Source organism: Rhipicephalus sanguineus, chromosome 2 (genome assembly GCF_013339695.2).
Source record: "Rhipicephalus sanguineus isolate Rsan-2018 chromosome 2, BIME_Rsan_1.4, whole genome shotgun sequence".
Taxonomy (NCBI): Eukaryota; Metazoa; Arthropoda; class Arachnida; order Ixodida; family Ixodidae; genus Rhipicephalus; species Rhipicephalus sanguineus.
This window is the reverse complement of record NC_051177.1, coordinates 233209706-233234104: the sequence shown is the minus strand read 5'-3', so window position 1 is coordinate 233234104 and position 24399 is coordinate 233209706. Positions and strand designations below refer to the sequence as shown.

At 50.2% G+C, this 24399-nt stretch overlaps 1 protein-coding gene across 1 annotated transcript in view; it reads right to left on the bottom strand.

Annotated features, from left to right (window-relative positions):
* The window catches only part of LOC119382293 (protein O-mannosyl-transferase TMTC3-like), a 368314-nt gene that overhangs the window by 67377 nt on the left and 276538 nt on the right, over nt 1-24399 (bottom strand). The window contains exons 4-5 of the mRNA XM_037649996.2: nt 8555-8665; nt 6599-6698 (exon numbers count right to left, since the gene is read on the bottom strand). Coding sequence (XP_037505924.1) covers nt 6599-6698; nt 8555-8665 — 211 coding nt within the window. The remainder of the gene's footprint in view (nt 1-6598; nt 6699-8554; nt 8666-24399) is intronic.

The window sequence follows — 24399 nt, the reverse complement described above, 5'->3', positions numbered from 1 at the left end:
TCGACTTGTTCATTAATGACCCGGCGTTCTGCTGGAGACACGCGATATGGACGTTGCCGCAGTGGTGGTTGGGCGCCAGTGTCGATGCGATGCGTAACAGCGGAAGTGCGGCCGAGGGAAGTTTGCCCGAGATCGAAAGAAGAACGAAATTCTTCCAGCAGGCACAGAAGTTGGGAACGCTGGACCGATGTGAGGTTGTCAGCAATGGAGGACCTAAACACATCAGCAGGTGACGAATCGGACGTGGAAACAGCACTGAGCGTATGGGAGCTGGCGCAGTGCGTGTCACCCGGTGCGTCTATAACTTGTGCGTCTTCGAGGGGTTCCGCTCTGCCGAGACATTCCCCTCGCACCAACGTAACAATGAACGGGGATGGGTTGGTCACAAAAATATCCGTGTCGCCCTGAGTGATTTCCACAGTCGCAAATGGCACCAGCAAGCCTCTCCTAGTGAAAACGCGGTCACATGGAGCAAGGAGTGCAACGGCGTCGCAGAAACCGGTGCAATAGACTGACACAGCCGTTGACGAATTTGCAGGAACTGCGATGTCGTCTTTGACGAATACCTTGGTCGCAGCCGATGAACTGTCTGCCGGCGTCAAATCTGAGAATGGTGAAAGCTCTATTTCGGCTGGCGCGCAATGAATGACGGCGTCGTGGCGGGAGAGAAAATCCCATCCCAGGATGACGTCGTGAGAGCATGAGGAAATTATGATGAATTCGACGGCGTACAGAGCGTCCTGAATGATGACACGGGCTGTGCATACCGCCGTCGGGTGAATACATTGGGCGCTGGCTGTACGGAGGGAAAGACCGGAAAGTGGCGTCGTCACTTTTCGTAGCAGGCGGCTTAGTTTAGCGTCCATAACGGATACGGCGGCTCCAGTGTCGATAAGGGCAGATGCGCGAACACCGTCCACAAAAACGTCTATCACGTTCGATGGGCTTTGCTGAGGGCTTTCGCAGTTCGATAGCGTCGCAGCCCTTGCCTCGTGGACTGCGACGACTAGTTTTCCTGGTCGCGTGCGACCGGACGTGGGCGCATCGGCGACAGTGAGCGACGTCGGGGAGACGGAGAGCGCCGAGTAGATGGAGCTTGGCGTGACGTCGGTGACATAGGCGTAGGTGGGGCGTAAAATGTGCGGTTTGACTGGCTGGTGGCGGGCGACACGACTTGAGGCGGCTGTACGCGATTGCAATAACGCGCCACGTGGCCGGCGTAACCGCATGCGAAGCATATGGGGCGGTTGTCAGGTGTGCGCCATCGGTTTGCTGGAGCAAGGCCCGCCCATGGCGCAGGACGTGATTGACGGGGTAGCGACTGATACGACTGCATCGTGGGCTGCGGTCGTGGCCTCTGCATTACGTCGGCGTAGGTAGCCGGCACAGCCGCTTCGAAGGACTGATGTCTAGCGGCGCCTTCGGCGTAACTGTGTGGGGCTGCCGTAGGTATTACAGGGGACGTCCTTGCGACAACTTGGGCGTAACTCAGTGGTGCAGGAGCCGGATGGTGCTGGTGGTACTCAGGCATGACCTCCGCGATTTCCTGCTCAATCGCTCGACGGAGGGGAGGGAGAAGAGTGGTTGACGGCTGGTGAACGTACTGAGGTTGAGCAAAGTCCAGCAGAGAGAACTGGCGCGCGATTTCCTCGCGCACGAATGACATCACCTCTGCGAGCAAGGCGGAGTGGTCGGATATGGTCGACAAGCCAGCGAGCTCGGCGTCGCGGGATGGAGAGCGACGGGTCATCGACCGCTGCCGGCGCAGCTCCTCGTAACTCTGGCAGAGCGTGATGACGTCGGCCACTGTGCTGGGGTTTTTGGCGAGCAGCATCGTGAAGGCATCGTCGTCGATGCCTTTCATAATGTGCCTCATCTTGTCAGATTCCGACATGGTGGCGTCGGCTTTCTTACACAAATCGAGGACGTCTTCAATGTAGCTGGTAAAGGTTTCGCCGGCCTGCTGAGCTCGTTCTCGCAAACGCTGTTCGGCCTGCAGCTTACGAACGGCAGGGCGGCCAAACACGTCGACAATGGCGGTCTTGAAAGCGGACCACGTCGGGAAATCGGATGCATGGTTGTTGTACCACATGCCTGCCATACCCGCGAGGTAGAAAACCAAGTTGCTCAGCTTGCCGGCTTCGTCCCATTTATTGGGGACACTCACTCGTTCGTAAATCGTGAGCCAGTCCTCCACGTCGGTGCCATCCGCGCCGGTGAAGATAGGAGGGTCGCGGATACGGGGGACACCGGGACAAGCGGTCGGGGCAGGAGGCGGCGTTTGCTGAGCGGCGTCTTGCGGCATGGTAGATGGCACGGTACGGGATCGAAGCTCCAGGGGCATCAGATGGAGACCGAAGTTGTGGGGACGGTACAGCACTCTCCACCACTTTGTAAAGGCGTTTATTGACGGCGGGATCGACGGCGACAATGCGCAGCGACGACAGTAACGACAGAGCGCAGATTCGCAGGCTCACGAGCAAGAGCACGAGGGGCGTGCTCTCCGAGAAGAGGCGAAGAGGGTGACCCACTAGAAGGCGCTCAAGAGGACGGCCCATTACAGTGTTCTAATGCTTCTGTACAAGACATTTGTATCGGCACGAGAGTGGCGGTATCGTAAGCCAGTCGCGCATTAACGTTTACGTGGGCGCGGTAGAATAAATGAGCATAATGAGTGCTCGAACGCACCAGAACATTACTTTCGTTTCCAGGGCTGGCGTCTGCTCGATGCGCTAACCGCGGGGACACGAACGCATGGGAAAGGTAGGCACATTAGCCCCGCATCTCGCTGCAATTCACGAAAAAAAAATGAAAAAGACGCACACATTCCCTCTGTGTGTGTCATTATTTCTCTCAAGTTTTATTAATCTATTCAAGCAACAAATTACACAAACTACACATGTCGTGTCAAATAATTATCGCAGTGTCACGTGCTACTGTTGGCGACGTCAGAGCACAGTCGTCTACGTAGAGGAGCGACGTCATAGCACTACCATCTACGTAGGGCCATTTTCTCATGTACGTCATCTCCTCATTCTCTAAAGCGCGCGCCCGCGAGAGAAAGGGCAAGCAGCGTTCACATTGAAATTTTACCTATGTCCGCGGCGAGTAGCGTTGCAAATTTTGGCAGACGTGATCGTCAACGCCCAGTGTGTGCATTGCGCTCGTTAGCTCAAAATTGTCAAACCTGGTGAGGGGCCCTTTAATGTCCACCTGCTGCCCGTATTAGTATGTTTATATTATGTCACGGTGTTCACTCCTAAAAGGTACAAAATCCTCACGGCTTTAAAAGGTAGTCAACAATTATATTGCGTCAGAATTACGGGCTCATTGACCTGAACTCTGGAACAGCAGTGTCTTTTCCTTTCGTTTGCGCTGATTTTTGTCCTGCTCGGTATCAATTGACAAAGTTGACCCAGTGAGGAAGCTTATTGAAGCGGTCAATGACTTCCGACGCGCTGATGTCGACATTTCTGTGGGCGTAGAGAATTGCCAGGCCAACCATGCGCTCCTCAGACATAGTGGAGCGTAAGTAGTTCTTAAGTAACCTCATGCTTGAAAACGTTCTCTCTGCGCTGGCAGTGGTCACTGGAAGGGCGACTAGAATCTGGAGTAGCTTGTACACATTCGGATAGAACCTGCTATCGCAATGAGAGAGGGCATCGGTTCCAATACCGGCGCGCTGATTTCCTGCTTTGTTCGCCCACATTGTCCACCATAGTCGCAGTTGTCCCAAAGCAGCCCTCGTTTCGACGTCATGCGCCGAAACGGTCAGCAGATTTTCTGCCCCTTTCTCCCGATCATCTTGCACTGGTGGTATTGCGTATGGTACAATTACTGAAAAGTCCTTTAGAAGTGCCCTGTGCTTTTCGAACCGTTGCTTTACGTGGTCAATGAACGTAATGAACAGCTTTCTCCGAAAATATTCTTCCGCGCTTTCCAATGCATTGCTCCCAAGGTTTTGCTTCCGGACACCGGCTCGACGGCTAGTGATCTCCACGTTTAATTTTTCTGCTAATGCCTGCACTTGTGCAAATATTTTTGAGAAAGAAGCATTCGCGTTGTTGCGGTCATTTTCATTTCTCTGCTGTACCGCTTCTATGTCGTCAATGGCAGCGCTCATGTCGATACTCCTAGTCTGCAGCTTCTTTGACAGTGGCAAAGTCAGTGCCAACATGTGCTCCGTCACATGCAGGCTTACAAGGAACGCTGGTGACAAGAGTGCCAACATTAGACTGTTTGCCTGTACTGGACTTTCGCCATTTTGGTTAAACATAACCTCCTCTAGTGCTGCGATCAACGGCTCAAAGAGGCTCACAAATGAAAGCACTGCATCGTGCTTCTCGACCACGCGCGTTTCGCATAGCCCCAAAAGGCGCTGATTTGCAGACTCAGGACAGCTCAAACTTATCATTTTTCGCAAAACTTGTGAGCGGTGAGAAGATTTACGAAAAAAGACTGACGTCGCCTTTAGTGTCCCAAAACTGTTTCGGATCTCCATGATGGAGCACGCCGCACACAGAACTAGATTAAGGGAGTGACTGGCACAGTGAGTGTAGAATTCGGCAGGATAATTCTCACGAACAGCAGCTTGAACACCATTCGTCTTGCCGGCCATCGAACTTGCACCATCGTAGCCTTGACCACGGAGATGCTGCATGTTAATTCCCATGTCTATAAGGAACCTTATGATGGTGTCGGCGAGGGCCCCGCCACTTTGGTTGTGAATTGGCACAAAGCCTAAGAACACTTCTTCGATTTCGTTCGTATCCTTATTAAGGTACCTTGCACAAACAGTAAGCTGCTCGATACCAGCAATATCCGTCGTTTCATCAGCAAGTACGGAGAAGCAGCCTGCAGCGTTTACTTTCGCGACTGGGCTTTCCTTGATGATTGCTGCAGAGATTTCTATAACCTCGTTTTGTACATCTGGACTTAAATACGAGGCATTATTTGGGTACCTTTACAAATGCTTTTTTTAGATCTGCGTCGCCACAATCCGTTCACATGCGAAGCAGCGCTCTGCTGTGCTTGAATGCATGGGACCACTGTCTCTATGGCCACGGAGAGCCAGACCTTGCTGCCCGCAAAAGAGAACTGTCTCAACAATAGGCTGTAACTTCCTTCGGTTCTCTTTTATTTGAATTTGCCTGCCATGGTCCACTTGATCAACAGCACTGGGTACACATCCTGAGAAGGTTTGAAGAAATTTATCGGCTGCCAGCAGAGCGTCAGTGTGATATTTAGTGGCTTCATGTGCACCGAAGACTTCGAGGGCTTGCCTCCACTTTTGAAATGGCTTGGGTACGATGGCCCCAGTGTGCGCATGTTGGCCCTTGCCAACCTCACTTCTGGTAAAAAGGACACAATCGACAAAACGAACCCTCTTGAAGCGCTGAGTAGCTAAGCCATTGGTACCTGTCCAGCCAAGCCGCTTGAAAGCTTCGTTGCTGCTTCAAATGGTTCATAGACTTAAGCATGTAGCCTGGTGGAGGAATCGAAAAGTTAGCACTTGATGTTTTGTCTACTTGCTCTTGCTAACATTTTGAGGGTCTGCAAAAGATAAGTAGATACAAGATAAGCCCGATAAATCCCACCCCCCGTGTGACGTCCCTGGTCGGTGGTGTATGAGAGCACAAAAATTTTCGGGGGGGGGGGGGCTGAAGCCCCATAAGCCCCCGCCCCTGATAAATGGCTGCTTGTTTCGAAATAAAATATTGTGGTAAGCCAGCGCTCGTGTGTCGCAAGCCTCTTCTTGTCTTGTGTGCTTTTAGTTTCTGACTTCCCCTCCGGTGCGGAAACCCTTATCATCGAAGTTGTCGATCGCAGGAACATGCAGCGTCAGAGCGAGTATTGCGTGGCTGCTCAGTTGCAAGTTGGTTTGCTGGCATTTTTATCTCCATTTGTGTGCGATCATCCCTTGGCGAGGACCGTACTGATGAAAGGGCATGAAAGCTAGTTGCTTGTCACCGACAGCTAGCGTTCAAGCACGGCCGTGCCGCCTCATACATCTCAGCCAATTGGCATTCCTTCGTTCTGTAAAAAAGAGCATGTCGCTCGAAAAACCAACACCCGTCACTTTCTTGGTGTACATATTGGCGCAATTTAGGATATTTTTATTAGACCTTCACTAGCTTTTTTCATGTTTTGTCACATGTTTCACTCAACAAGTAGAAAAAAAACAGTCTGGTGGGCTAATTGGCACTTCATATCGCGTGGTTTATACCACAAAGGGACGACACAGGACACGACAATGGGACAGTATTTTCTGCTGGACCGCATTCAGCAGGCACTACAAAATAATGTCAGGAAATCTGTCACGAAAGCGAAAATTACTGCTGCTGTTCTATCATATGGGGCTGAAACATGGAGGATAACAAAGCAACTAGAGAAAATGTTGAGGACCACGCAGCGTGCAATGAAGCTCGCAGCAAAGGCCTGCCTCTTGATCTATTTCCGAGCTTCATTTTTTCCACACCTTTATTACTAACACGTTTGCAAGCGTTTGATGCATGGCGTCCACCGCGGCTAGCTTTCTGGTTCAAAGGCATGGATCAATTTTACAGGCTGGACAGTGAAATAGCGCAGAAGCCCGTACCAGTGCGCCTGGAGTCACCGATGGCTCTGCTGTAGGCCAGGAAGGAGAGCAGGAAGAAAACAGATGAGAGGGACTCGGCTCGGCCAACTACACCAGTCACCTGCGAGGAATGTTCAAAATATAAAAAGGCGCAGTTTCGCCACAAGAGTGGATGCGATTGCAATAAATTTGAATGTTGCAAAAAGTAAAGTTACTTCTTTGGCTGGCATCCGACCTGGCCTAACTCAACAAGGCTTCAGGAAACGCAGCCACTGCAGCGACCTTCGTTCTGCCCACAGCTTCAGCGCAAATTGCGCGGAGAGAACACGGCACGTAGTACAAAGGTATGAGCCGTCCACTCATACCTTTGTAATAAGACAGGGCGACGCCTGCGCATTGCCGCAATTCTGCATTCTCACCATCGTGAACATCCCACAAGACCAGCCACTGCTACATTTGTGCGACGACAGCCTCGTCGCTTGCTCATCTATCGTGTCGTATAATGCGGCACTTACTCTAGAAGTGTACCTCTGCCTTGAGAAGTGCCTCGGAGATCGGTCCTGGGGCCGCTTTTGGTCGACTTCAATAGCGTCGCCAGGACAACCGTGTTTTGCCATTGTGCAGGATGAGTTCATTTCTCACAAAAGAAAACTAATAGTGCGGTTCTGGGTGAAAGCCCACCTGACCATCCCAAAAACATACCAAACAGAAGGTAGCGGGTGTTCACATATACTGGTGAACAGGTGTAAATTAATAAAAATGTATGTAAAAAAACGTGCCAGCGCATATTTGAATAAATAAGTAGTCTCTGTACAGGCACAAGAAAATATAAAATTTATGCATGAGCACTAATAATTCTTTAAAATAATTTTCACATTACAAACTGGGACATTTTTGGGCTGTTTGTCCAAATTATGAGCGACACTGCCGGCAGAGCGAATACATTACGAAAGCCCTTTAAGTATAACCAGATTTGACTAGCTATACGTATATACTTCACGTGAGCGTTTTCCGACGCTCTGAGTCTTTTTCTGCCCCGCCACGGTGGTCTAGTGGTTATGGCGCTCGACTGCTGACCCGAAGGTCGCGGGATCGAATCCCGGCCGCGGTGGCTGCATTTTCGATGGAGGCGAAAATGTTTGAGGCCCGTGTACTTAGCTTTAGGTGCACGTTAAAGAACCCCAGGTGGTCTAAATTTCCGGAGCCCTCCACTACGGCGTCTCTCATAATCATATCGTGGTTTTGGGACGTTAAACCCCAGATATTATTATTATTATTATTATTATTATTATTATTATTATTATTATTATTGAGTCTTTTTCTTTTTTGTAGTCGTTAAAAGGCTAAGCTAAAGATAATAAGTGAATCAAAATTGCGTGTACCATTTATTACGTGTGTGCTTGCATCATTCATCGTACCACACTGGTTCCATTAGGCAGATGTGCAGGTATCCAAGTTGAATGTATATCGGACAAGATGGTCTGCCCAACAACTCAGGGGCGTAGTCAAGGGCGTCCGCAGAACTTTTTCCAGGGGGGTGCATGAGCCGAGGGTGGGGGAGTGGGAGGGGGGCATACAGCATAGGTAGCTTTTGTTTCATTGCCGTGACATGACCGGCAATATTCGTCCATAGCAGTATGTAATGTGCAAAGTTGGCTGGTAATCTTGAATGTTTCACGCGGATATGCGGGACTGGAGTGTGCTAATCAAGCTGTGTAGATTACTGCTACTGCATAGAAAATTATTAACCAAAATTCCAAGGGGGGGCAGCTGCCCCCCCTTGCACCCCCCTCCGGACGCCCATGGGCGTAGTCAAGAGGGGGGGGGGATATTTTCAATTTTGCTTATATATATATACAGGCACACATAGAAACGCACGCACGAACATACATAAAGTATGATGGAACACCCCCCCCCCCCCCCCGAATACATTTCTGGCTACGCCCCTGGTGTCACTGTACGTGGGCGTGCACTTACCGCTTCGGTGTGAACAGGGTGGACGGCGAAGAGCAGAGCAGCTGCGACACTCGTCTTCACAGGCACCGTGGTGGAGCAGACCCTGCGATAATGAAGCAATAACACTCCGGCCTCAACAAAAGGTTTTCGCCGGCATTATATTTTGATGAGGTTGGTTACATATCCCCGCAGGCACGAATTGCGATAGACTGGCTGCGAATGTGTCAAATTGCCACGGGATAATTGCAAGGCACTCGATTTTACATTTTATGAAAGAAAGTGAACTAATACGCTGTTCGGTCGAGTTTCAGTAATTAATCGTAGTTAGCGTGGAACTATACATATTTGATTATTCTACAGTCACCCATGTTCCATTTTAACATCAAAAGAACCAAATGGCAAGTCTCAAAATGCACGCCGTACTTCTGAGTTATATTCAAGGCGTGCAGATCCCAGCACTAGACAGCTGCGCTGTAACTTACTCTGCCCCTGGTCTACACGGGATATCCCGTAATTTAGAAGGAACAATCAGAAGATTGTCGGCCAGAAGCCATCGTATATGCCGTGGGGTAACACGAGCAGCACTTTGGCAAATGAGTCCCGTCAACCGACTTTACATCCCCCAAGGTTCACAAAACCTTTTCATTAGGCAGCTCAACGCTAACCATCCTCTATGCTGAGCAATTCAGGATAGTACCAGTACCACCGCACGGAATCCTGAAGATATACTGAGAATGCCAAAACTCACTGCTTACACATGAATACGGGCCTCCATGCGCATCTCTTCCCCCATGGCGGCAATTGCAGAAAGTGCAACTTAAATTCAGAGATTAGCTCGTAAGTGCTATATGCACTGCAATAAAGTAATTGCCCTCGTTAGATGCTCATACTGAATATATAGGTCATATTCACGCCTATGCCGATGTTGGAAGCAATGTTCTATGTCGGAATTCTTTATACCCGCATACCAAAAGAAAAAATTTGCAGTCGCTTGCCTCGGCTATGCCAGGATATACGTAGCGTTAGCAAAGGTTCAGCTGATTATTCTTAGCGTTCCAGATTGCCTGGGATTATTAGCCTTCTTCCGTTCATTCTTCGTACGCTGAACCGCTAATTGCCAGGCAACTACTTCGGGATCCGATGAGATAAGCTTCTCGGCTCTTCTGCGCCGTCGAGCAGCATTTGCGCTCTCCTCCATGGCGTTACCCAACCGCAAACGCCAGTCAGAGGCGGTATCAAGCGGCTCCAGCGCAGTGTCAGACGGCGACTGCACAGAGAAGGCGAATAGCTGCGCGCGCGACGGCGCCAGTGTGTCTGCCATGGCTACGACGTCACTCCTCTCGAATGCGAATGCTCTTCAAGCCCGCCTTCAGCTGCAAAGATCAGGTAGTCGTCCACAAAGCGGAAAATACGAGAACCAGTACTACCCAAACCCCTAGAAACGGTTCTATCCACTTTAGATAGTTCTATCTATTTCGAAACGGTTCTATCCACTTGGAAAAGAACTTTATTCCCGCCCCATCGAAGTGCAGCAAAGTAAAGAACCGTGCCCTGGCGCTGTTGGAGGACTTGAACCTTTGTAAGTTGCGCACCTCTGTTAAAAACAGTGCCGGTTTGTCTCTACAACTGTCCTTCTCAGTGAAAACTAATAAAGTAGGCATGCCTTTTCGTTTAATGGTTTCCGAAAGGGATACATGGCAAAGCGTTGTCGCGGGCTACCTTGAGGAGCACCTCGCAAAACTGAAACTAGAAGATCCGTTTTTGGTGTCCACGTCGGCGGCCTTAGTACGATATTTAGAGCATGAGAACCCAGGAGGGTGCCAAGGGTTCAGCTTAGACATTGAAGACCTGTTTTATGCCATCCCGCCAGAGGCGTAGGCAGAAATTTTTTTCGGGGGAGGGAGGGGGCACATCCTTGATCTGAAGTGGGGGTCGTGCAGGCAATGTGATCGAGGGCAGCCCCCCCCCCCCCCCTCAGCAGGTCAACTGTAGCTCTGCAGCACCCATTTGATAAGCGCTCAAGCTTATTTATTTTACCAGTAGTGATTTGTGCAACAGCCCCGCAATTTTCCGAATAAAAATTTAATCGCGATTATTCGGTTGACGTGGCGTCACAAAACAGAAAAAAACACATATCGTCGAAGAACTGAATGCAATTCCCCGAGACACCAGAGGTCAATACCCTGTTCGAATAATCTCATTGATACAGCATACTGTTTCACGAGGCACCTGAGCGTGGAACTGCGTCATCGTGGATCGGTGAAGGTTCACCTTGTTCTTAGTAGGTTACCAGACAATTTTCATTCCTTCAGTTGTGCATTGCGAGTCTGGTATAATGCCAAAGACACGTGCATTTCGCTCACTTTTTTATGCGAGTAGGTGAGAAAGAAATAAAGCGTTGTCGTGCCTGAGGTTCTCAATACAGTGAGACAACTAATGTATGTTCTGCGTTGCAGCTAGAGTTATCTGCTTTCAGCTCACATATCTTTAATCCTTCACATCCCGAGTTATTTTTTTAATCGTATCCAAAATGCCATTTTTCCTAGTGCTTGATTTCATCGGCATATTGAGTAAATGCCGAAAATATGCCTAGAATAGTAGATTTATTCACATAACCTTCTAAGCATTTCTTCGGTTCTAGCTAGAGACAGTTGGCTTCACTACACCGTGGTCATCCCAAACACATTTGTGGCCTGTGAGAATAGTACTCTCTCCCTTTCTATATATGTATATATATATATATATATATGTGTGTGTGTGTGTGTGTGTGTGTGTGTGTGTGTGTGTGTGTGTGTGTGTGTGTGTGTGTGTGTGTGTGTGTGTGTGTGTGTGTGTGTGTGTGTGTGTGTGTGTGTGTGTGTGTGTGTGTGTGTGTGTGTGTGTGTGTGTGTGTGTGTGTGTGTATTGTTGAGCATATGGACGAGGACAACGAAGACCACATTGAATGTGCTCGCCGCCCCGGGTTAGAAAGAGAGAAGAGGACGAGGTGAAAATCGCGAACTAGTCGGCCGCTCCTGAGCTCACCCTCACGACGTAATAAACAGCCCCTTTCAACCTTGACGGCCTCCTTTTAGCGTAACAGAGTGGTGGAGGTGCTGGGTACGCTTTGACAACGACGGAACCATCACTGCTGCAACTTCGTCGAAGCCGTCGACTTGCCGGTCTCCCACACCATATGCCGCGACTTCCTTCGACATGTCCGAAGAAGGAGACGCTCCCAGGACAGCACGTACCTTGCGGCCCCCTGCAAAATACTATCGAGTCCCACCACCCTTCGGAGGAAAAGCGGGAGAAGATGTCGACGCTTGGCTCACCAAGTACAAGCGTGTGAGCAAGTCCAACGGGTGGGATTCAGCCGCTCAACTAACCAACGTGGTGTTCTCCCCGACTGAAACCGCACTCGTCTAGTACGGGAACCACGAAGACGCGCTTACAACGTGGGACCTCAAGTCGTGTTTCGGGGACTCAGTCGCTAATAAGAAGCGCGCTGAGCAAACACTGTCGCAACGGGCGCAGCTGCCAGGTGAGACGTGCACCACATATATCGAAGTAGTGTTAAGGCTGTGCAAGGTGGTCTGCGCTAGTATGTCGGAAGAAGACAAAGTCTGCCATTTGCTAAAAGGAGTCGCTGAGGACGTGTACAATTTTCTAATTGGAAAAGAAAACCTCAGTTCGGTGTCCGACGTGATTCGGCATTGCAGATCTTTTCAACGCTCAAGATGTGTCCGATTACGCCAAAGTTTGGTCGTCTGGCAAACGTTACGACTGCTGCCAGTGTGGACAGGAGTCCTTGCCTCGACCTCACTTCGACCATTCGACAGATTGTCCGCGAGGAACGTTCCCGCCAAGAAGTGTCGCGTTCAACAGCTAACCACCATGAGTTGTACACGCCAAGTGAGGCTATTACGGCGCCCCCTTCGACCTCGTGGCAACCGACGATGAGCGCAGAGACTGTGGAATACAGCCCAGCCACACAGTCAAGGACGGCAACACGATTTCCAGCTTCGCGATATGACCGATGCCCCCTCGACGCCCGACGTATCGTTATGACATACCCGACGAGTCTAGTCGATATACCGAAGAAAATGATGGCGCTCGATTCATTGAAGAGCAACCTAGGTTGCGACCTCTGCCAGGGTGCTACTCCTGCGGTGTTCCGGGTCATATTTCGCGGTTTTACAACCGTCGTGTGGCTCCTCGGTATGACAAACCATCAGAATTTTCACGACCCTCCGCACGGCCTCACGGTGTCCCGCGGCCAGCACACATACCACCTGGCGATAATTATTGGTCAAGTAGCTTCCGCAACCAGTCCACGGCATCTGGCAGGAGTTTGACGCCTCCGCCGCGACCGCGCGGCCATCGTTCTGCCTCACCGCTGCGTCGCAAAGCAACCCCTTCGCCACCGGAAAACTAGCTCGCGCGGCCGATGGGGGTGAGGTCGCTGGAGATGTGCTACCGACAGAAATACCTCCTGTGTGGATGCTTAAAAACAAAGTGCATGTTTTTTTGTTTTTGTTTTTTTTACGACGTGCCTGTGATGGTTCTCGAGCACACAGGGGCGACAATTTCTGTGATGAATGCTTCCTTTAAAGACGTGTAAGGGCGAAAAGTTGTTTTTAAGTGGCACGACACTTCGAAGCTTTGTGGTGTAAGTGGAGAGCCGTTGAGTCCTATTGGTGTGCGCAGCGGTAATGTGCATTGGGAGTCCATATTACCATCACAGAGTTTGCGGTTATTCCTCGATCGACTCACGACGTCATTCTGGGCATGGACTTTCTGCGGGAGTGTGGTGCCACTGTAGACTGCCGCACAGGAAAAGTATTTGTGAGTGGTCGGATGCCGTCAGGACTCGTGGAAACCCCTCTGAATGACGACGAAACTACATTGTGTGTCTGTGGGGACACTCTCATACCTGCGTCATCTACCGTACGTGTGCCCGTTTTCTGTCGTGGCGCCTGTTCCGACAGCTTCGATGCAAGCGTAGAACCGATGCACATTAACTGTGCGAAGAACGCGTTGGTTCCCCATTGTGTGGTGTCCATCAGTGGCGGACGCACTGGCCTATGGACTGCAAACTGCTCTTCAGAGCACGTGATACTACCGGACGGTTTGAAATTAGCCTTGGTCAGCAGAGGACACGCGTCCTTATCGGTGGACGAACTTACAGACGCGCCGGAAGAACCTGGTTTTCACAGTTCGTACACGGCACTTATGTCATTGATAAGTAAGTCACTTAGCACAAGTGAGCGCCCAGCTTTAATGGGTGTGCTTTCGAAGCACGTTTCCGTATTCGACCTTGCGCAGAACGACAAAACGGCCCCTGCGTCTGGAACACGCCATACCATCAACACTGGCTTGGCAAGTCCGATTCGGCAACAGCCATATCGTGTTTCCCAACCAGAGCTCCAGATTATCAACGATCAAGTGCAAGAAATGATGAAAAACGGAGTGATACAAGAGTCAGCCAGTCCGTGGGCAGCACCAGTGATTCTCGTTAAAAAGAAAGATGGATCTTGGAGAGTTTGCTTTGACTATCGCCGAATGAATGCTGTAACTAAAAAGGACGTATACGCATTGCCACTTATTGATGACGCAATAGACTGCTTACATTCGGCCTCTTATTTTTCCTCCGTAGACTTACGACCCGGCTACTGGCACATTCCGATGCATCCTGAGGGCAAGGAAAAGAGTGCCTTTGTAACCCTTGATGGGCACTTTGAATTTAATGTGATGCCATTTGGACTGTGCAACGCTCCGACAACGTTCGAGAGATTCATGGACACCGTTCTGCGCGGCTTGATGTGGAACATCTGCATGTGCTACCTCGACGAGGTCGTCATCTTTGCCCGAGCATTCAGCGAGCACAACTAGCGTCTGGATATTGTTTTGAACTGCATTCGGAACGCTGGCCTAGTTTTAAACTCGAAGATATGCCACTTCGGAGACCGGCAAACCCTCGTGCTTGGGCACCTCGTTGATAAGGATGGCATCCGCCCTGATCCCCAGAAGACAGCAGCCGTCGAGGCGTTCAGTGCTCTGTCAAAGAGCTCCGTAGTTTTCTGGGGTTTTGCTCGTACTTCCGCCACTTTATACTGATGTGATTGGGGGTCTGCCCATAGGACCGAGGAGCGGCCTGGCCTAAGTCGAGATCAGGAGCCGGAGCTGATAACAGGAACGTTGATTTTACATGACGATTTGATAGTGTGTCGTAGCGTCGTCTAGCGACGCTGCGTCGCATCGAAGTAGCCTCGACGTGGCTTGTCGAAGCCTCGTGGTAGCTTATGGACGCCTTTCGTAGCATGCTTGGAGCGTCTCGATAAAGCCTGGGCCTTCCCACGATTCCCTGCTGGAGGAAACAATCAAGTTCAAGACAGTCCAATCAAACACGTTGTGTTCATCTCCGCCCACCAAAGGAACAATAAGCACCGCCTCCTTCGCACTCCCGGAAAAAGAGAGGTGGTGCACCTGGACGACGGACCATACGGCTGCGTTCTCAGGTGTGCTGTCAGGTACAGTCGTTCCTTGCCTCGATAACGCCGTCGGCGCAGCGGACGGCCAGCTCCTAGTCAGGTCACCATGCCACAAAGGAACCATACACACAGCGGATCACTGCGGCGAATATACCTGAAAACTGGCCGTGATGTCAGGTGTGTTGACAGTTGCAAGTCTTTCCTTGCCTCGATGCGTCGCCGGTGCAGGTGACGGCCAGCTGCCGGCCGGGTCACGAAGTCGCAGACACAGCATAGTATGGGAAAGGTGCCCGATGAGGAATGTCCGGTGCTCGGCTAATTGTCCAGTGCATCTCGCAGAAGGCCGAACAAAGCAGTGCACAAGTGACTGCCTCCTCCGAGCAGCCTGGACTGCAAATAGTTCATCTTCAGGCTATAAAGGCGTCAAAGTCAGCCAAGCGTGTCCAAGCCGATTGAAGAGGGAACTGGCAGCCTTGAAGGATTCAGGACACAAGTGCAGTGTTGTCGCCGCATCTGCTGCGTTTCGGGGAACCTTGAGGTCGAAGAATGCAGGGCCGATGCCGGCAGACCATTCGGACGATCCAGCGGCGCCAAGCCGTGAAGTCCGATCATAACAATACAGAAAATTTGCCGACGTCGCGTATCCGCTGACATGCCTGTTACGAAAGGACATTCCCTTTGAGTGGTTTCCGGAGTGCGATTCTTCGTTTCGGCAATTGAAGTTCCAGCTGACGTCAAGACAGCTGTCCTTCAGCACTTCAATCCTTCTGCTCCGAGAGAACTTCATACGGATGCCAGCGGTATAGGCATTGGTGCCGTCCTAGTCCAACGTTACCGTGAGCGAGAACACGTCATCGCATACGCAAGTCGCTCACTAAGCAGACCCGAACAGAATTACACCGCGTACGGAACAAGAATACCTGGCAGTAATATTTGCAATTCAGCGGTTTCGTTGTTACCTGTATGGGCGGCCATTCACAGTAGTCACTGACCACCACTCTTTCTGTTGGCTTGTCAATCTTCGTGATCCTTGTGGCCGCCTTGCGCGCGCTGGGCACTTCGGGTGCAAGAATGCAGCTTTACCGTCTCTTATAAGAGCGGTCGACGACATGCCGATGCGGACTGCCTTTCACGCATGCCACTTAGCACAACGGACTGTGACGCCGATGACCTTGACCACTTTGTAGCTTCTCAATCGGCTAATTTTCCAGACTTCCACAGTTTCAAACTAGAACAGCGAAACGACGCCAAACTAGCGCCGCTCTTCGCCACTGCATCCACCCCTACTACACCACGCCATTTCTGTGTGCGTGATGGACTGCTATACAAGAAGAACCTTTCCAGCAGTGGCGCACGTTTTCTGCTGGTGGTGCCAGAGAGCCTTCGAACGTCGATTATGACTGCTATGCACGACGACCCTACGTCTGGACATTTAGGTTCTGCGCGGACGCTTCATCGGACTAAGCAACGCTTCTATTGACCTTGTATTCAAAAGTCTGTTGAGATGTATGTGGTCAGCTGCATGCAGTGCCACCTGCCACAAGCGTCATCTACAGCTCCAGCTGGTCTTTTGCAGCCGATGCCAACTCCAAGCGCACCTTTCCAGCAAGTGGGCATTGACAATTCCTGGGCCGCTTTCGAAAATCAGCACACGGCAACCGATGGATAATTGTTTGCGTCGACTACCTCACACGCTACTGCGAGACCGCAACCGCCAGTGACGTCTCATTGTTCTCGCTACAACACGTCATCCTCCGGCATGGCCCACCTCGCGTGATCATCAGTGACCGTGGACAACAATTCACAGCGGATGTCGTGGACGAGCTCCTTCGTTTGTGTGAATCCCGCTTGCGTCACTCGACCCCCTACCATCCACAAGCGAATGGGCTTACGGAGCGTACCAACCGGACAATTGTCAACATGGTGTCTATGTATGTTTCATCCGACCACAAGAACTGGGATGACGTACTGCCTTTCACTGCGTACGCATTCAACACCGCGAAGCACGAGACTACAGGTCATAGCCCTTTCTTCTTGCTGTACGCACGTTCGCCGCGGCACACAATCGACACAGTCTCCCCTTTCAGTGATCACGAAAACGTCACTGTCGCCGAGACCCTCTGCCCTGCCGAAGAGGCGAGTCGCATAGCTCGGTTACGCACCTTGGCATCGCAGGACAGAGCGAAAGCACGCTACGACATTCACCACCGACCTGTAACCTATGGCCGTGGTGATTTAGTGCGGTTGTCGACTCCTACACGCAAACGCGGCTTGTGCCAAAAGTTTTTGGCCACTTGCGATGGACTACTTGTTATAGTCAATAGACTCACAGAGGTCACCTACTCGCCTCACGGCGAGTGGTCGAAGATCTGCCAGGACCGAAGTTGTCCATGTCGCCCGCCTGAAATTATTGACGCCGAGACAAATCGACTGACTCGTCCGGCGGCCTTCGTCTGAGAGGAGAGGAATGTTGTGCATATGGACGAGGACAACGAAGACCACAGTGAACGTGCTTGCCGCTCCAGGTTAGAAAGAGAGAAGAGGACGAGGGGAAGATCACCAACTAGGCGGCCGCTCCTGAGCTCACCTCCACGACGTAATAAACAGCCCATTTCAACCTTGACGGTCTCCCTCAAGCGTAAGTATATATATATATATATATATATATATATATATATATAGGTAATGGGTATAATACAACGGAGGCGTTGTCAACAGTGATATAAATATTTATTTCCCAACAGTTTCGGGAGGCCCCCTCACGAAACTGTTGGGAAATAAATATATCACTGTTGACAACGCCTCCGTTGTATTATACCCATTACTCGAGAAGAACTGGCCCACTGAACTATATATATATATATATATATATATACATACATCGCATTATGCGGGCCTTCCCTGCAAAGAAGGGAGACTTCAAGTCCTGGCAGTACGTTCAGAGTGCCAAGCATCAATCGCCATGACGCGGGTTCGCACTGATGTCGATGATTTCATATGGCATCAGTCCCTGCAGCAGCACCGAAACAGACTACCTGTTGAGACGGTTCATGTTGCCGTTCGGGACAGCAGCAGCAAAAATGACGGTGTGAGACTTCGCGGCGCTCTTTCATACGGTGCGCTCGAGAATGAAGAGCCCTGGTTCACTTTTCGCCTCAATACAAGTTCGAAATCGACGTATGAAGGCCCCTTGCCTGTCAGTGACTAAACATCATTGTCCCCGGGGCTCGTCCGTTACCTGGACGCTGTCGCCCCTGACGTACGAGGTGATCCACGTCCATCGCCGACACACACAGTCACGGGGTGAACATATCATTGCGCACAAAAATTGGGGGATCCTTAAGATTCGCCTTTAAAAGTTGAACGCGATAGCGAAATCCGGCCCCTAGTGCGCACTTCAACCACTAAGTGCATGCCTATTAATGTGTGCTGTTACACACACACGCACGCGCACACAGACACACGCACGCGGGCGCGACGGGGTCAGGCCAGGGAAGCGGAGGTCAAACGCCAACAATGCCATGAAGATGCCTTGATGAGAGCCAGGGAAGCTGAAATGAAGCGTCGTCGCCGTGATATGGAATCCCCAACTACGAGCGCGGGAAGTCGATCACAGGCGTCCACGACGCCAAAATGACGCAGAACTTCGAGCTCGAGAAGCGGAGGCCAAGCGTCTGCGTCGCCAAGACAACCCTGACATGTGAGCGACTTCTCGACACCAATCTTAGAATAACAGAGAGCTGAGCTAGTTGGTAGGTATTCATTCTAACAAGAGAGGGCGTGCAAACACGGCCACCAGAAAGAAGTCAGGACACCACAAACGCTGACTAACAACTGAAGAGACGCACAACGCCTGAAAAGAAAGAATGCACGAAAACTTATCTGCGCATGCCCATGCAACAGGCGAATCTATTAATCCGGCACGCGTGGCGGCCTACGTGGAAGATAACTCAGGCCAGTAAATTCAGATAAGGAACGGTATTTTGTAATTATGCCGGACAGTTTGTTCTCAGAAAAAGCATTAACAGCCATAGAAAAGAATTTTAGGACGGTAAAACCTAAGCCATCGGTAGTTAGGCAATGTGCTGTCGACCTTTTGTTAAGACATAATCTTGAGAGATTAGCTTGTAATGTCAAGAAGGCTAAATCACTTACTTTAGAATTGTTTTTTTTTTTTCAGCCAGAACACATAAGAACGAGATCCCATTTCGAGCAATGGTTTCAGAGCAAGGCACCTGGCAAGTCGCTGTATCTAGTTATTTGCAGAACTGCTTAACCTCTTTGAGTTTTTCAGACCCTTTTCGTATGCGTAATTCTCAGGCGCTAGTTCAGTTCCTCTCAGAGGAGAACCCCGGCTGTTGTAAAGCTTTTAGTATGGATATAGAACACGTTTATTACTCTTTGCCGCATGAGGACTTGTTAAATTGTGTTAATAACGAACAAGCGCACCAGACGGTTTTCACCGACAAATGTGGTGTTTCTACCGGGGCATTTCTAGAAATCCTTTCCATGTATTTAAAGTCCACGCTTGTAGGTTGGAAGGAAGGCGTTTATGTGCAGAAATCAGGGGTATGTATTGGTTCTAAGGTTGCTCCGGTACTTAGTGATTGATACCTTAGCAAGATTGACAATCTTATGGAAGGAGCCTTAGGTAATTCGGTTATTAAGGTTTTTCGTTATGTGGACGATTACTTCATCTTTTGTAGTGGTGAGGACTTTAAAAAGGTGGTAACTTCCGTGAGCGAAAAATTTGAATTAAATGGAGGTGGGCTGAGCTTTACTAAAGAGGTGCCTCAGAATAAGGAATACAATTTCTAGACATTTCCTTAAAGGGCCCGTAAACAGGCTGCGACTTTTTTTTACACCCGCCAAACAAGCTCGCTAATCCGTACAGTAGACCGCGGCGATCACGTTTTCCGAATATTACAGCGCTGCGAGCCGCGCAGACCCTTCATTTCGAAAAACAATTCCCGCGCTTCTTTCCTACACTCTAATCACGGTAACGTTTACGACAGCATAAAAAGACATGTAACTTATAATTTATAAGTTACGTGGCTGTTACAGCAATTTTATCTTTGTGTTTTCTCCATTTCCCTCTCTCATAAAGGTTACATCGACAGCAGCGTGCCAAGTTAAAAGCTAAAGCACCGCGATGAGCATTGTAACCTTTAGATTGTAACTTATAAAAGCGCAATGACTCATCCGTCAGGGGACCTACACTATGGAGTGGAAGTTTATTGATCAATGTGTCACATCGCGATCTGTCTTGTTCAAGGCTGTCCGATCAATTGAACAGCGGATGATATACACTGTTATGAATGGGGGTTGCGTGTCGATAAAAAGCCGGGAGGCTGGCGAGCCGATGTAGCCGATGATCCGACTTATCGCTGAGGAGCAGAGCAAAGAGGCCAAACGTTTATGAAAACGTAACAACGTTTATAGCAGGTATAGCAAGTAATAGCAGGTAATAGCAGGTTATAGCAGGTTATAGCAGGACAGAGCCTGCCAGCACGACCAAGTCGGCTGGGGCCTCTCTCTAACAACGGACCAGGCCGGTCTTAAATAGGGGACCAGTCAATTGTTGACAGGGTGGCTCTTTGGTCCCAGGTGTGGACCGGGAGGCTCCTTGGTCCCAGGAGTGGACCGGGAGGTTCTTTGGTCCCAGCTGTGGACCGGGAGGTTCTTTAGTCCCAGCTGTGGACCGGGAGGTTCTTTGGTCCCAGCTGTGGAGCAGCCTTTCCATCGTCCTCAGGAATGCTGCTTTCCGTAGCTGAGTAGCTTGGAAGAACGACTGGTCGGTTGACGGGACCGGCTGGGCGAAGACGCCGTTTTCCGGGATTGCAGACAAAGCATGCAGGGGTTGATCCCTGCTTCCAGGTGGCAGGAGTTGGACCTTTTCTTGGTCGCAGGGCAAACGCTGACCGCGATGCCGTGGACTTCCAACGAAGTGCAGGTGTTTATTCGCTTCCCCATTCGGTCAGGTGCTCTGGCACAACAACACACAGAACGGGTCTTGACAGCAGAAAAGCAAATCACAGAAGCAGCGATTTTACATTGCGGCATACTGAGGCAAGCGATGGTGGGGTATGAACTAAAACTCGAGTTCAATAAGGTGAGCCCACTTCCAAAACCCGTAATTTATGAAGTGACATAATCTGCACAGACATCGGCAGAAGCACAAGAACGAAAAACTATCGTATGTTGGTCAAATGTTTGTGCTAAACAACCTATTAAGTAGCTCTTCTATCTATTTTGCTTTTAAGCCGCAGAAGTAATTAATTTGCCTCCGGGAAGCTTCGCATATGGCGACAAGATAAAGTACTGTGAGCACACGACAACCGACCAAATTAAACTGACGATGCGATCGAAGAACCATCCCGTGGCGCGAGAAAAATATTTTTCCGAGACTCGCAATACAATTTATTTGAATTTCGCTGTCGTGTTGTCTAGTTTGTTTCTTTTTTTTTTCGCGTTATAATTAACGGATCGTAAAGTGCAGCAAACGTCACGGGACAACATAACACCAAACACGCTTAACCGTCATGAATTCGCCAACACGGGAGAAAAAGATGCCGCTGAGTTCACAAAACAGCGTGGGACGGCCGCTCCAGTCGAGAGGCCGCGTAGAGAGATGTATGAGCTCGCGGTGAGTAACAAATGTGGCGTCCTCGAGGCGCCGCTTCAACTTTATCGAACCAGGGACGGCGTCATCTCTCCTAGGCTTTGCACAGCTTGAGGTGTATGCCGGGAAGAGCATTCAAATGCGAGGCGGTTCGTGCGGTTGTTGAAAGAAGTCGCGTTTGTGCAGTGCTGCTCTTTGTTTCATCGATTTAACCAGGTTTTACGCTCCGCGCTTTGTTGACGTGCGTGGTCTAATCGTGTTGTGTACGTGAGTGGCGTGTAACTAGTGATACAGCACGCAAGCCAGTCATTAACGTGCGAGATCCGCCGCAAATCAGCCACGAGGCATTGCAACGGGCACGTTCAGTGGGCTGCGCGGCCGTTGCGACGAGCTGCATTCCTGATTCTTCGCTTGCCTGAGACTGGCAATTGTCGAGCGGGTTGCATCCGTTGTTACGTTGCCCGAAGACAGTAGTAAATGCGATTTGCAGGTAAGCAATATTCTCTCTTCAGTACGTTATTTGCGTGTGTATATGCACTTATGTCGCGTGTTTACCTGAATTCATGCTCATGCTTACGCTACTGTACGAGATGGGTCGTGTCATACTTTTATGTAATCGTGCCATACTTTTATGTCTTAAATAAATCGTGTCACACTTTTATGTAATGCATTGTTATTGGCAGTATTTGCTCTGCGTTTGACATTACAAGATGAGTGTTTGGGCGTATATTATCAAACATCCCACTAAGATCATTCGTTATCATACACGTTTATGTGAGAAGAGATGAAGGACAGAAGTTTAACCCTTCTTGCTGTCGCCGTCTTGGTACCTTCAACACACTCGATGAAGGCTGCAATCACGGTGTGAAATACTGTAGGCGGCATAAACAAAGTACCCCAGATCAGCTTTGCCCAGACGAGCTCTGCGTGCGCAGTAACTCGCTCCTGTCAATGGCAGTCTGGGCTGTTTGTCATGTGCTTTTCACCGGTACATGATATTTCGTGGCGTCTATACGCAACGTATCGGCTAATTAAACTTTTCGCCATGCTTCAATCTCTGCTGCGGTAGTTTTAGGTGGACGAGTGAGGGTTTAAGGCGGTAATGCGGGCTAGTTGGTTGTGATCACTGGTGTTCATTTCGGTAGCGCAAAGAAAATTAGACACATAAAAAAAAGCCCCCGTAGAGTGATGTAGCGCGTCGCGCCTGTGCAACGGGTTCTTGTGTGTTTCCTTGCAGTAAAGTCAGTTGATGTCTAGCGCCCGTCCTGTCTACGTGTCTTCTCTTGTCTTTAATTGTTTTGCGCTACCGAAGTGAATAAAGCTTTAAGTACCCGAAAGACAATGAAATGGCGTTAAGAGTGAGTTTTAAGTGTAGTTTTAAGTGTCTTAAAGGAAATCACAGCATCCTTCCGTGTGTAGCTGAATGTAGCAAACCCGAGGCACTGAGCCGACCGAAGTAAACATTTAATACACACACACACACAAAAGGACGTTTATGACGTGAAAAAATAAATCGCTAAATCCAGTGCTTTGGCTGAGCACGTTTCAGGGGACACGCAATCGACTGGGGGAAGGCACGTGCTCGCGCTAGAGGAAAATGACTGTCACGACGCCTTCATCTCGAGTCGCTCTTGATACCGACCACGCCGTGTGTGTGCGTGCGTACGTGTTTGTGTGTGTGCGTGCGTACGTGTGTGTGTGCTCGCGCGCGCGTGTGTGTGTGTGTGCTCGCGCGTGCGTGTGTGTGTGCGCGCGCGCGTGTGTGCTCGTGCGCGCGTGTGTGTGCTCGCGCGCGCGCGTGTGTGTGTGTGTGTGTGTGTGTGTGTGTGCGTGTGTGTGTGTGTGTGTGTGTGTGTGCGCGTGTGCTCGCGCGCGCGTGCGTGTGTGTGTGCACGCGCGCACGTGTGTTTGTGTGCGCGCGCGTGCGTGTGCGTGTGTGTGTGCGCGCGTGTGTGTGTGTGCTCGTGCGCGCGTGTGTGTGTGTGCTCGTGCGCGCGCGTGTGTGTGTGCTCGCGCGTGTGTGTGTGCGCTCGCGCGTGCGTGTGTGTGTGCGCGTGTGTGTGTGTGTGTGTGTGTGCGTGCGCGCGCGTGTGTGTGTGTGTGTGTGTGTGTGCGCTCGCGCGCGCGTGCGTGTGTGTGCGTGCGTGTGTATGTGTGTGTGTGTGGTGTGTGTGTGTGTGTGTGTGTGTGCTTTTTGCTTTAGTCGGCTCAGTGCCTCGGGTTTTCAACGTCACCACGTATCAACCCAACCATACGGGCTTCCGTCAGACTCCAAACTTCTGCGTCTTGACCTAACTTGAAACCTTACCACAAATATATGCTAAAGTCATCTTCATTCCATAGTTGCACTCATACAGATCACAATGTACGGCATTCAAAATTCAGATAATTCACGCTCATGCTGACGCTGCTGTAAGAGTTGGGTCGAGTCAGAAAAATAAATTGTCATGCTTTTACGCATTGTTGCCGGCAGTATTTGCTCTGCGTTGCTCGATTGCGTCTAAATGCTTCGCTATCGAAATGGGGCAGCTGAGAATATGTTACGCGATAAGCGATACGCTGTGGCTTAACGATTTTTCAGATAGCACGAATGCCAGCAATCGTGCAACGTAGGAGTTCAAAGGGGGACATGGCCAGTGTGGTTGGTATGTCTTTCGATGTCCTTAGTTCCTTGGCGATAAAAATTTGTTCTCTGGCACTGATATAATTTTTTTTTTGTGTTCTCGTCCTGTTCTAGGGTACAAGCAACGTGTCATTGTGGTTAGAAAAAT